This window comes from Anastrepha ludens, chromosome 2 (assembly GCF_028408465.1).
Source record: "Anastrepha ludens isolate Willacy chromosome 2, idAnaLude1.1, whole genome shotgun sequence".
Lineage (NCBI taxonomy): Eukaryota > Metazoa > Arthropoda > Insecta > Diptera > Tephritidae > Anastrepha > Anastrepha ludens.
In genome coordinates, this window is record NC_071498.1 from 108030010 (window position 1) to 108043117 (window position 13108).

General features: G+C 34.8%; 1 protein-coding gene across 1 annotated transcript in view; it reads left to right on the plus strand.

Annotated features, from left to right (window-relative positions):
* Nucleotides 1-542: 542 nt before the first annotated feature.
* The window catches only part of LOC128855061 (205 kDa microtubule-associated protein), a 65305-nt gene continuing 52739 nt past the window's right edge, over nt 543-13108 (plus strand). The window contains exon 1 of the mRNA XM_054089651.1: nt 543-2980. Within this exon, the coding sequence (XP_053945626.1) occupies nt 845-2980 (2136 nt within the window). The 5' untranslated portion in view covers nt 543-844. The remainder of the gene's footprint in view (nt 2981-13108) is intronic.

Sequence of the window (13108 nt, forward strand, 5' to 3'; positions counted from 1 at the left end):
ACGTAGAACCGACTGTCGTGGAAACGTCTCCTTGTCTTTCTGCGTGAGCGTATTGATGGGGTTGCTATGTCAAATTGCAATGGGATATCGACGAAAAAGCACAAGATAATATTTTTGCCTTAGAAAATTTACAATAGCCAATATTTTTTATATATTTCTTAGCTTAATATTCCGTTTTATTGAGAAATATCTAAATTTGTATGGAATTTTTTAGACTTTTTGATACGATTTTCTATGAAATTAAATATTTTTTATGCAACCATGTTACATAAAAGAGCGTTTTTGGAATTAGGTCATCTTAGTTGCGATATTTTTTGGCTACCAGCTGAGAGTATTTTTACTTACGGATCTATACAATGTGTGCAATGGTTAAAAATTGCATGTTCCTCAGACTTAAATGCTTACATGAACACCCTTGATATCTAATAAGTTTCTTAGTCTGGCAGCACATTTGGAAGTCTTTTTGGAGGAGAAAAAAATTTTTTGGTGGCAACATAGAAAGCGATGAATTCGTGCCGCCCATTTCATTCGTGTGCCAGTTGGATCATTTTGCCGGGTGTGTTCTTGGTTCGTATTTGAAATCTTCACAGTGCGAAAAGTGCAGCAAATTTGTAAAGACGCGTTGTTGGGGAAAAGTTCAAGTAATTGAAATAAAACGGGAGCAATTTTTTGAGCTGTGTGTGTTTGGAAAGTTTGTGTGAAGTTTAATAATTTGAATTCAGTCAAATATTGTTTAAGCAATTTCGTGTACAATTTTTAGCTTGTGCAAGCAAGACAATTAAGTCCAGAAGGCGTGAACAACTTAAAAGGAATAAGGTGTTCGTGTTAAATTCGCAATTTTAAAATGGAGCACGAGGATAATGCGCACTTAGACAACTTTTTGCAAAGCTCGCCACATTTGATGGAGAATTTGCAGATGGCTAGCGGTGATGGTATGTGTGATAATGCTGTAGCAGAGGAGATTGGTGTTGGTGGTAATATTGGTGCAAAATTTGAGGAGCATGAGGATGAAGAGGAATGGAAGTATATTACAGAAGGGCAACAGAGCGAAAAGCAACATCAGCAGTTGAAAGCCGGTATAGACTGTAAAGATCTGGAAGGTGTAGAAGTTGGCAACGGCCATGGTTACGAGCTTGGCGAAGTCGGCGCCGAAGATATGCTATTACTAGACAAGTACGAAGCTGGTAACGGTGTCGCTAGCATCTCAGCCTCAGTCGACGCAGACGCCGTCATCGCCGCAACCGGCATTGAAGAGAATGAAGACATAATAAAAAATGATGGTGATTTTTCAACAACTTCGAATACCACATCTACTGCCGGCGAAGACGTCGATGCTGATACCGGTGTGTTGCAAGTAGAAATGAAAATCGAATCAGCACCAGAGGAGCACTTGCTGCCCCAACATATTGAAAATTGTTTGGGTGTTGATATTGTTGGCAATGTGGCGGACGAAACAGAAGAGGACGAACCGAGTTCAATGGCCACTACTAATACCAACGGAACAAGTAGCCTTAGTGAAAACGCGCCACCCCCTCACGCAACTGAGGAAAATATTCTCAAAATGAAAGATATTTCAATTGGGGGCACAGAAAACGCTGATCAAATATTGACAAATACTAGTTTCGATGTTGATAAAGAGGTTATAACAAGGCCTAATGATTTAGATTTTGATACACATTCGCAATTAAATCCAAATGCAATGGAGTTTGTTCCCAGCTTTGGATCAAATCCAACTTCACCCGTAGTGCCCACAAGCGATAACAAGGATTTTGTGGTTGGCGAACTGGCTTTGAATAGTGGTGCAGAAATACAACTACAACCACACCCAAGTACAATACCCCGGCACCTGCTCTGTGATGATGACTTCTTAGCTCAGAGCCCACGCAAGGGAGGTATGGAATCCAATTTGGATGGTATTGCTTTACCTGAAGAAAATGACTTTGAGCACGAAGTCGCCACACGTCCGCATGAATTGGAGCAAGACGACGACGATTTAATTGGTGTTGGTATGGTGCAGCACTCGCAACAACCAGCTGAATTACTACAAGAACAATTGGAAAATCATAATAATGATGACGTGCACTTGCTTGAGCCAGAAACAAACTTAGAAGAAGATTGTTTAGATTTCTCGCGTAAATCGCCTATAAGTATAATCGATCATGGTCCTGAGACATCTGTTGATTTGGATGCGGATATCGGCATTAAGCCGAATGATGTTGAGAAGGTTCCACAGCATAAAGACATATCTAAAGAAGAGCCTATCGAAGATTTACTAAATACTGTACAACCATTACCATTGGATATTGAAAGTTTGAATGCTTCTTTTGTTGAAGAACCATCACAATTACCAGCTGAAGGTAAAGAATTGCTTGACGTCGAAGAGAAAGAAAACATTTCACACTCGCTCTCTACTGAAGAAATGCAAATGAACTTGCAAAATGATTTTAATTCATCAGCAAAGGATATACCACAAATACCGATTGATATGGACAATGCTGCACATATGCAAGAGTCGTTTTATATTGAAAGTACCTCATCAGACTCCCGACATCAACTCGGAAAACCAAGTGGAGCGGACTTTGAAAATACTGATGTAGCACACTTTTCCGTAAGTGATGAAATCGGCGTTCATGGCGATGAAAATCTCAATGAAGGCGCCCACATTTCCTTAGAGCAAAAACTTGTCTTCGATGATATTTCAGTCGAATCTACGGGTGACGTAGAATCCAATATAATTAAAGCTGAATCCCAAGTTGGAATTGACCCAGCATCTCCATCTCTGAATATATTTGCGCCAGTTTTCACACCTGAACAAAAACCGGCTGAGGCTGATGTGATAACACCTTCTCCGATATCAACAGAGGAGAAACATTTGGTCGAGGAAACCAAAGAACTGACAATTAAAACCGAACCTTTAGATGAACTCGAGCAGAAAATGGAGGATCTAGAACTTTTTACAAAGGATGAAATTCTCTCACAGGTATGTCCCGCATTATTTAATTGCACAAATAAGTGAATTTTTTATGCACATATGTAAATCCACACCCAGATCCGTTGGTGCAGAGGAATAGAAACTACGTACACATACACATAAATATACATGAATATCCCTGTGCATAAAAATATATACAAACATACATCTGAAATAAGAAATACATTAAGAACTATACTGCCTCTTGAAGTTGCAGAGGGAAAGCAGGTCAATATTCATTTTAGTCACTTGGTCTTTGGTCAATTCATTTTCGTTCCTCTTACTGTGTTTTGTGTAAACCTTTCGTCTGTAAGCACGTGAGAAATAATTAAATTTGTTCGTATACCGGTGAACGCTGAACTGCAGTTAGCAATCGACAGTTGGTAGTCTAGCGATGGAAGTTTTCTGACGAAAGTGAGTGCAATGAAATAGTCCTTCGAACTTGTTTTCATACTGGTTTATGTGACTGAATTTTTTTTTTTTGCTCTGAAAATGCATGATCGCATTGTCCTTAGCAATAGAGGAAACGGATTGAGAAATATTTAAACATTTGGGAGAGTACCACTCAGGGTGGGCGGAGAGACTGCGATGCTTTTGAGCTAAGGATTGGAGAGGTATGTATACATGTAGTCCAACTTGTTTTGTGTCTGCCATGTATCTACATATGTATGCATACATACCCAGTAGGATACGAAAGCTTAACTTGGTTTGATTCGTTAAATTCGTTTAAATCAGGCCATGATAACTTCACGGATATATGAATTAAAATGTCAGTAGAAGTGTCGGGCATATACACTGAATTCTCTTTTTACACGAATTTAATTCAACACGAGTTAAAAAGAAAAAAAAAATATTTTTTTACACGAATTGTTTTGTTTTAACACGATTTTTAATATTTTATGATTTTTTCTTAAATCTCATAGAATATCAAATAGAGTGACATTTTTCGGCGCGTGTACGAAGCGTTTAAATTAGTCTCAAGAAAATCTCTGAGACTCGGTAGATTTTGCACTCGCCGTCTAATAATTAAATTTTTGTAATATATTATATTTAATGAATTAAAATGTGTAAGCACGAAATAAATTTAAGGTAACTGTAAAAAGAATTTTTTAATATTGTTTTCGTCTAATTCTCTTTTTACAAGAATTTTTTGGAAACGTGTCTAGAGAATTAGGTGTACATACATATACTTAGATAATGCAATTCATCAACCAAAGCACCTGCTCTGCCCAAGATGAAACAATAACAACAAATTATGTTACACCCTTTTTGGATGTTTGGCCGAGCTCCTCCTCCTATTTGTGGCGTGCGTCTTGTTATTCCACAAATGGAGGGACCTGCAGTTTTAAGCCGACTCCGAACGGCAGATATCTTTTTTATGGCAACCGGAGGTTTGCCATTGCCTGTCGAGGGGCGACCGCTATTAGAAAAAAACGTTTTTCTATCATTTTAGTATTTTTTGCACGGAGCTTCGAACCTACACACTTATAAATGGTAGTTTCGCACCAACCCATTCCATTCGTCACAATTACCCAATTATCACGTTTCACTTTACCTGTATTGAATTTAGGACTGTGACATCAAAAATGCTGACCTCACACACGTTTATGAATCAATTATATATTTGCAGAACGCAAGAGAACGATAAAATATTTATCAATTTCAAATGCAGAAAATATTATTTGAGCTCATTGATTAAAATTAGTTAGTTTAAGGTATTTTTATGACGAATTTCTTTATAATTGCGGTTTTTTGCGAAACCCTTTGCATTTTGTTTGCTTTCTGGTGTTGGTGGGCGGCAGAAATTTTATAGTTCAAAATAAAATTATATCACATGCAGTCTTTATGGATTTTATTTACGAAAAAGAAATATTCAGGCGTACATCCAATTCTTATTAATATATATTTATATACAATACATATATACATATATAGCTTAATAAAATACATTTTCTAAAAATATATTAAAATATGTATACATACATAAATATGCATAAAATGTCCGCTCAGAATTCCTAAGTTGTTTGATTTGTTCGTTGTGTAGATTTTAGTTTTTCAGGAAGTTCATAAAATCCACTCATAATGTTATAAGACAAAAAATTATATTCCTGATTTTTGAACAGAAGGAAATGAGAGAATGGCTTGTTTTTGTAGTCTCAATGCTCGAATTTTTAGGATATTTGACATTGTGATTTCACTGCATCTTGTCAGAATGTTACAATAAAACAATTACTATAAATAATTGGAAGAAAATGGCATCTTTATTATCTTGTTTATTATTTTCGTTATATCTATGACTTAATATTCTCATCTAACACCCGTGACATATTGATTATAAATAAATGCGTTTTAGTCATGTTTTGCATTATATAATATAAATATTTACACATGCACTATATTTTCTCCCTGGGTTGGTTTGTACACAAATGCACACACATGCTCTAGAGTTTGCCTGATACATACATTTGTATGTGCATATACCTACTTACATGCATGTATATGTTAGTAAAAATTAAGTTTATAGAAACTTTGCGCGAGTGGCGAGAACTTACGTGGCTAGAAGTGACGTAAGGGTGAGTCAGCACTACTCACTCATGCAAATTTTGCGTATCCCATTGTGGTGCTCCCTTTTATAGATAAGGGGTAGTTGATTAACTTTCAAATGCTTGTATCTTGTTATATGTTGGTATATCTTGAATGCATGAATTTAATAATAATTTTTTGGGCCGTGTTTGCAATGGAAACTAAAGAAAAATGTTCGGCAACTTTGAATTTAGAAATCGTCTTTTACATCATGATAAAAGTTTTTAGCCAACTTTAATAAAACTAGGGTTTCAGCTTTGCTATCCATGGGTTAACTTCTTTGAATTCTTTAAATGAAATTTATGCGTATATTTTATAAGGTGTATTAACCTTACTTGTACTATTATAATATTATATAACTAAATGCATGGTACTTCGTGGTGTAAGTGCAGTGCTTGCAACTTGTCAATTCATATGCTCCGGTTGAGTGAATTGGGTCATTCTGTTATCAAGCTTCCTGTAGGAACTGCTCTCCTATCATTTTACCACAGTCTCTCTACTCTTAAACGCTGTATGTATGTACTGACATTTGTATTAGGGGTGCTAGTATTAGCGTAAAATTTTGATCCCGGGATTTCGGGATCGCAATGTGGCATATGTAACTATTTTTAATAACTGAAAGTATTTAAACATTCCATGAAAAAAAATCATTTAAATTTTGAAAGAATTAATTATAAAAATCACATATTTATTAATACAGAGAAATGTCGAAATGTAATACATTTTAATACCCGCGTAATTATGCCCAAGGGTTGTTGTTGTTGTTTTTGTACGGGGAATGCTGCTGGAGTAACAGTCCTTGGCCGGATATAAATCCGGGTCGATTCGGTAACTCAGAACCGACTGTCGTGGAAACGGTGTGCCCAAGGGTATTCTTATTATTATTCGTTTGTATATAACAGCATGAAGAAATCAAGACAGATATAGATTTATATATTACAAAAATGCTCAAAATGATGAGAGGAGTCGATTTAGCCATGTCTGTCCGTTCGCCGGTGTGCGATAAAACGAGCAAAAATTAATACACACTTGCCAGATAAAGTATCCGTACACAAAGAAATGAACATATTAAGAAATTCATTGAAAAAAAACTTAAAACATTTTAAACTTTTATAAGAAATGTTTAGTCAGTAATTTTTCTACAATTTCATACATTTTTTCCTAAGTAAATCTTAAAAAAAAAAAAAACACATCACTTCAACGAAGCAGACAAAGTTTCCGTACGCATGAAAACAGGGATTCCCCGCATATCCATATCCAATAACGGTTTTATTTTAGTTTGTAATTGATTTTGCTGTGTATACATGACTTTGGAGTTATTTTCAAGTTTTCGTATACAAGAAATATCGATGGCCCTCAAAACTAAGGAAACTAGTGTTGGCGAGAGAAAAATTATCCTGAAACTTAGAAATGAAGGCAAATCTTTAAGCGAAGAAATTGGGCAAATCATAGGAAGAAGTCACTATTCTGTGCAGAACGTTCTGGTCGACCTAACAAGCTGTCCGTACGTGAAAAACGAACCATATTGGAATCAGTGAAAAATAAAACTCGAATTACGGCTTCTCAAATATGTAAAAACATTTCAAATTACCCTTTGGCAAGCATGTGCACGACGATACTGTATGTAAAATACTTAAAAAAAATGGGTATCGGGGACGTGTGGAACGTAGAAAACCGTACATATCCGAAATCAACAGAAAAAACGCATGGATTTTGCAAACGAATATGTTAACAAGCCTCCAGAATTTTGGCAACGTGTTCTATTTTCGGATGAAAGCAAATATTGCATATTGCATGTAAGAGCGGTACTGCGCTCGAAAAAAAATATAGCTCCAACTGGGAAGCATGGCAAGGAGTTGCCAAAGTTGTTTTTATAGAGTAAAAAATGGATCAGTTTTCTTATTTAAATATTTTAAAGACTAGCATGATGCAAAGTGTTCAACAGTTGGAGCTTGGTGATGATTTCTGGTTCCACCATGATAATGATCCCAAGCATTCGGCATATAATGTTAAGCACTGGTTGCTGTATAACACAAAGCACCAATTAATAAAAAAGTTGTTCAAGAACAAAATTAGATTATTGGAATAATGTTGAATTAAAAAAAATATACAATGCATATATAAAAACTAGCCGCAACGGTCGACTTATACAAGGTAGGGAAGTAGATAGTAAACCTTGATAAATACCTTCTTAATTCTAAAATATTTTTGTATATTTCTAATGAAAGTAAAAAAAATTTCAAATGAAAACAGCTATATATGTACACATCAATTACGTCACGTCCAACCATTTAATGCCAAATGTTTACCTTTTCGAAATAGAATTTTTAAATCGCACTGGTAACAAATCGGCGTTAAATAGCTTTTTACAATTGTTTAATTAAGTAATTTATTATTACGGCATTTTACGTGTACTACTTAAAACTAGACAATGCATACTATTAATTTAAATTTTAGGTGAAACAATATCTTAAATTAGCGTACAATGTATATTAAAAAAATTAGTAAATTATATTCCAAATTCAAACTTACTAAATAAAAATAATAATTCTTAAAGATATTTAAATTTTTAGTTGAAAAAGTCGGTCAATAAAAATAGTAATATGCAGTGTACTATTAAAAAGAAAAGTAAATGCGGCATTCAAGCTTTAAAAAAATGCGAGTCAGGCAGTGCAGTGCCAGCGCAATTCAAAGTGTGCTATAATCATTTTGCGTGTTTTTCTTCCAAAAATGCAGTGTTTGTTATAAATAAGACTAGGCGAGTGACAGTGATGTAGTTGTGAGTCAAAGTGAGCCAGCAACCAACAGTCATTTGGTCAAACTACAGTACGAAGGCAGCTTCCCATTCATATTTATAGGCCTCTTATAATGGGTCCGTTGCGTCCAGTGACAGGCCTTTTTATTTAATTTTTAATAAAGTAATAAATTAATTTATTAAATAGTGATAATATCCTGGGCGCTACAATACTGAAAAAAAAAATTATAATCATATTTCTTTCATGAAATTCGGCCCTTATTATTCTAATTTGCTTATCTTGTTGTACATGCCGGGTACTTATTACCATTATTACGAAATTAAAATTTTACTTGGAAAGTTGCCATTCAGCCATCCAAACAGTCGGTCGTATCTGTTTTATTTACATTCCTTCGCTCAAGTAACTTATCGATCCGTCACAATACTATACAGACCGCGAAGTCACCCTTTGCATTGTTTGTAAACAAAAACTGAATGAATGGAGACATAAAACGTAAATAAAAATAAATAAATATAAACATAAACATTGGAAGTGTTGGTGGCAGCGGTGCCGTCTCGGCATAAGCGTTTTCGATTGGTATTAGTATCATAATTGAGGCACTTATGTTTGCCCTTATCTCTGCCCATTCATGTACCGGGCTAGTGTGATAATGTGTAAAAGTTGCTCGCAGTTTCATCAATGAATTCAACTTCTTATTTTTGATTGAAAAAGTCATTGTAAATCACTCATACATACACTATCTTTTTTATGTTTGATTGTTAGAATGTACAGAAAGAAAATGTTTACCTCTTCGGAAGTTCGCGTGGCATATCTAAAGCATATCTTGCCTATCAGCGAGTCGGGCATAATAAAAATAACAACATTTTTTGTCAAGTTCGCTGATTTAATTCTGTTTCGACAGACAACAATCCTCGGTCGGGTCAAACCCTAATCATTCCGGTAAGTAAACTCGATTGTCGACCCGGATTTATGTATATCCACCCAAGGACTGTCACTCCAGCAGCATTCCCTGTACATGTATGGGGAATGTTTATGCTTCAACAACCACAACAACGAAGTATCGACCGTTCCTACGACCACCGACCCTCTATCTATCTTATGTTCATAATTCCCTCCAAGCAATACATAAATAATTGTGTCAATAAGTATAGGGGCAGTGCTGCCAATTCAAGAAATAAATATCTATTAAAATATCAATACAAATTCTATACGCCCTTCTCTGCTCGCAATCTCTGGGCTTTGCTCACTTGACGAAAAACGTGCATGCGGAAACAAGAACAAAGTTATCGAGCAAGATTCGCCGCCAGCGAATATGGTTATACCTCAAAAGACTGGTATAACTCACTATCTTACAAACACATACAATTTAAGGTAGCTCTATTCCGGCGTTGCCAATATATTATATGTATGTATGTTCATTTATACCAGTTGCTTCATCTATTCGCCACTTGCTAACGCTTGGCGAAAAGAAGGGGCCTCGTATAACTCACTATTTTCAGTGCTGCCGACTCCCTTTCAAGAGAGTTTCATTAGACCGCGTTCATACAGGGAGACTTTTGTTGCTTCAACAATGCGAATTCTCTTTTGGTGCCTTTTTTGCTCTCGCAGTGTTGTGTTTTAATTCTAATTTTCTAAAAAAATTCAAGTTTGTTTTAGTTTTATTTTAATTTTTATTTATCGCAGTTATTATTTTTCGTAATATGTATTTATTTAATTATTAAATATTTGCATATTTGACGAACCGGTCAAAGAAGCCCTATATCCAAAAGTTATTTTCGTGACAATCATTCGCTATTACTCGGGCTGGCCTGAAAAAAGGACCGAGATCGAAAATTTTAAATGCACATATCGCGTGCAATCAATTTCAGCCGGTGGTAACCGATTAGTTAGGAAAACAATTAAGTCTAAACCACTTTTGATGGAGCCATCGCGCAAACGTGCCAGATTAGAATTTGCAAAGCAGCACATTGCAAGAGTGGGGAAAATGTGATATTTTCGGATGAAATATGCTCAAACTCTATGGTCTATGATTATTTTAATTACTACTGGTATGATTTGGAGAGTCCTGAATGTTTTTCTACCAAGCTAAACTTTCAAATTGGTTCTTGGATTATTTAAGTTACCAAAGCAGTGCAAAATTTTCCTACGTATGGACTTAGATGGTTACATAAATTTGTTGGTCAAGGTTTTGATTAACTTTATGGAGCTCCTACTGCCATATTTCAGCAAGATAAGACTAGCAAGCTAGCGTTACGCGCCACCCTAAGTTGGCTTCAGCGGAAGCAGATTCAAGTATTAGTCCCTAAGCGTAAATCCGATGGAAAACGTGATGGGCAGGCTTTCTCGTCGAGTATGCACTGAAAGACATAAGTTTCGGATCTTAGAAGTGCTATGCAACGTCGTTCAGAAAGAATGGAGTCGATTTCCACATTCGGAGTTTCAAAATCTTGTTACTTCAATGCCGAAACTGACTTTTGACGTGATAAATAAATTTGGAGGTGTGACTCACTATTATTTTTATATTATATTACACACATTTGCCATGCGTTTTTCGCATAATTTGGTTTCTTTTTTTTGCTTAAGAAGAAGTGACCTTAATAAAACTTCGCATTTAATTTTGATTGGATTGAAAAAAAACTAAAAATAAATAAATAAAAATAAATAAATAAAAAAAAAAAAACAATAGTTTTGCGAATTTGAAGAACGTTTTGCTAAATGAAGAACTTTTTATTTGTCAGACTCGTAACAAAATTTGTCACCCAATGTATAAAATTTAAGTTTCAAGAGTTTTTATTCAAAAGTTCTTAAGGAAAAACTTTCGCGTAACGTATAGTCTTTTATGTGAATCAAAAAACATTCCCTGCCATACTTATACACATTCGAAATTCCAAATTCATGTTAATTAAAGTTTGTTCCAACTAATTAAGGCAGGTATGTATAATATTTATGTCAATTTTCAATTTTCCAGCTGATCAGCCGGTCAGCTTATCGGATAATAATCACCAATCGAATATTTCTACCCACACTATTCGTCTGCTTATTCTATCCAGCTGGTGATTCAATTCTCCGGGTTGATCCGCGTTCACGTTTACAAGTAAAAAATTAGATTGATCTTAATTGAATTGGATTGGACTGAGTAACTAGCGATTGGTCTACTGGTTGCGCAAAACAAAAACTAAACTAGACAATAGGTAGAGAATGATTAAATGAATGAATGTCGAGTTGAATGGGAATCAGGTTTCGTGCGAATGCTTTAGCTGCTAATCATCAAACCAGAAGTGCACCAATGCCCAGTCGTGTCACAATTACTCGTCTGCAAATACATACATATATATAATGGGTATATGTATGTGTATGTGTGAAAGCATGTATGAATGTATATTGCGGAATATATTATCAAGCAAATATGAGCAATGATATCTATGTTTAAAACAAAATAGAATAGATATACATAATATGCGCTTGTTTGAATATATTTACATACATACATATGTATGTTTAAAAATTAAAAAAAAAAACAGCAGTAGTCAGTTGACATTTAAATTTATAACATCAGTTGATACCAAATTTGATAGAGGCCCATTAATGGTGGTAGCGTAAATATTTATATACCGTTTTTAGTGGGTGGTAGCATAAATATTTACCATATGTTTTGAATTACGAATATACAATGGTGGCCAAACCATATCCAACTGTTGCCCTATTATAAAGTAAATACATTTTTTTTAGTTCAAGTAATTTTGTAGACTGGTGATTAAAAGTAATATTATTTTAGTTTCGTATGCTAAACTTTTTCCAATTAAACAAAATCCATCTTTGTACAAAAAAATAATTCAGTTAGTTCATAATTGTCTGCTACCAGAAAGATAGAATAGAAGATTCCGTCCTGAAACTTGTTCTGATGTCAGAAACAATGTTGTACGAATAGGAGGTAAACAAGAAGTGTTAAAAACACATACAAATGCAAGAATAATACAAATTATAAAGAAATTTGCAAAAGTTTATGTAAATTTGTAAAAGAGCAATATGTATTTATTTATTATGAGCAAATATTAGTAAATAAATATACCGTGAATATTTGTATGTAACCAAAACTAATCAGAAAAAGAAAATAAAACAAACTGAAGAAAGAATAGCTATGGATCGAAATAACTTAACAGAAGTGTATTGATCTTGTATGTTTTCTTTTCGTTTTTCACATCACATCCAAGCAGCTGCATGTCAAACTAAAATCAAAAAATATGGCGGAACGTTGAAGGTGCAATCTTCTATTCTATCATTCTTGGTCTTGCATTAATACTCCCACCTTAACCACATTTCCTCCCTCGCGTATAAAAGCGTGACAGTTTTTAAAATATTTATGTATGTATGTACTTACCATTTTACACACACATTTTACCCCGAATAAAAAATAAATACAAAGAACTTGTTGATGTAGCAGCATATATACATATTCTCCATTCATGATGGGGAATGCTGCTGGAGTAACAATCCCTGGCCAAGGGGTCCAGGTCGTTCCAGTAACGTTGAACTGATCGCTGAAAAGCCGCCTCTTAACATTGTGAAGCCACCATCATACCTGATGGTCTGACATCGCATTTTTTTTTACCGAATTCCCACTAAATATTTTGCTCAGCGCGAAGAAGTCATTTTTTTAAATTTTTTTTTTAAGTAACGGTATTTGTTTTTGGTCTTCTCGCAGGTAAATTCCCCACTTTAAGTTTGTCTCTTATTATTTAGCTGGTTACTTCTAGCTTTACATTTCTTTTCAGCTCCTCTGGGATCCATTTTCTTATGC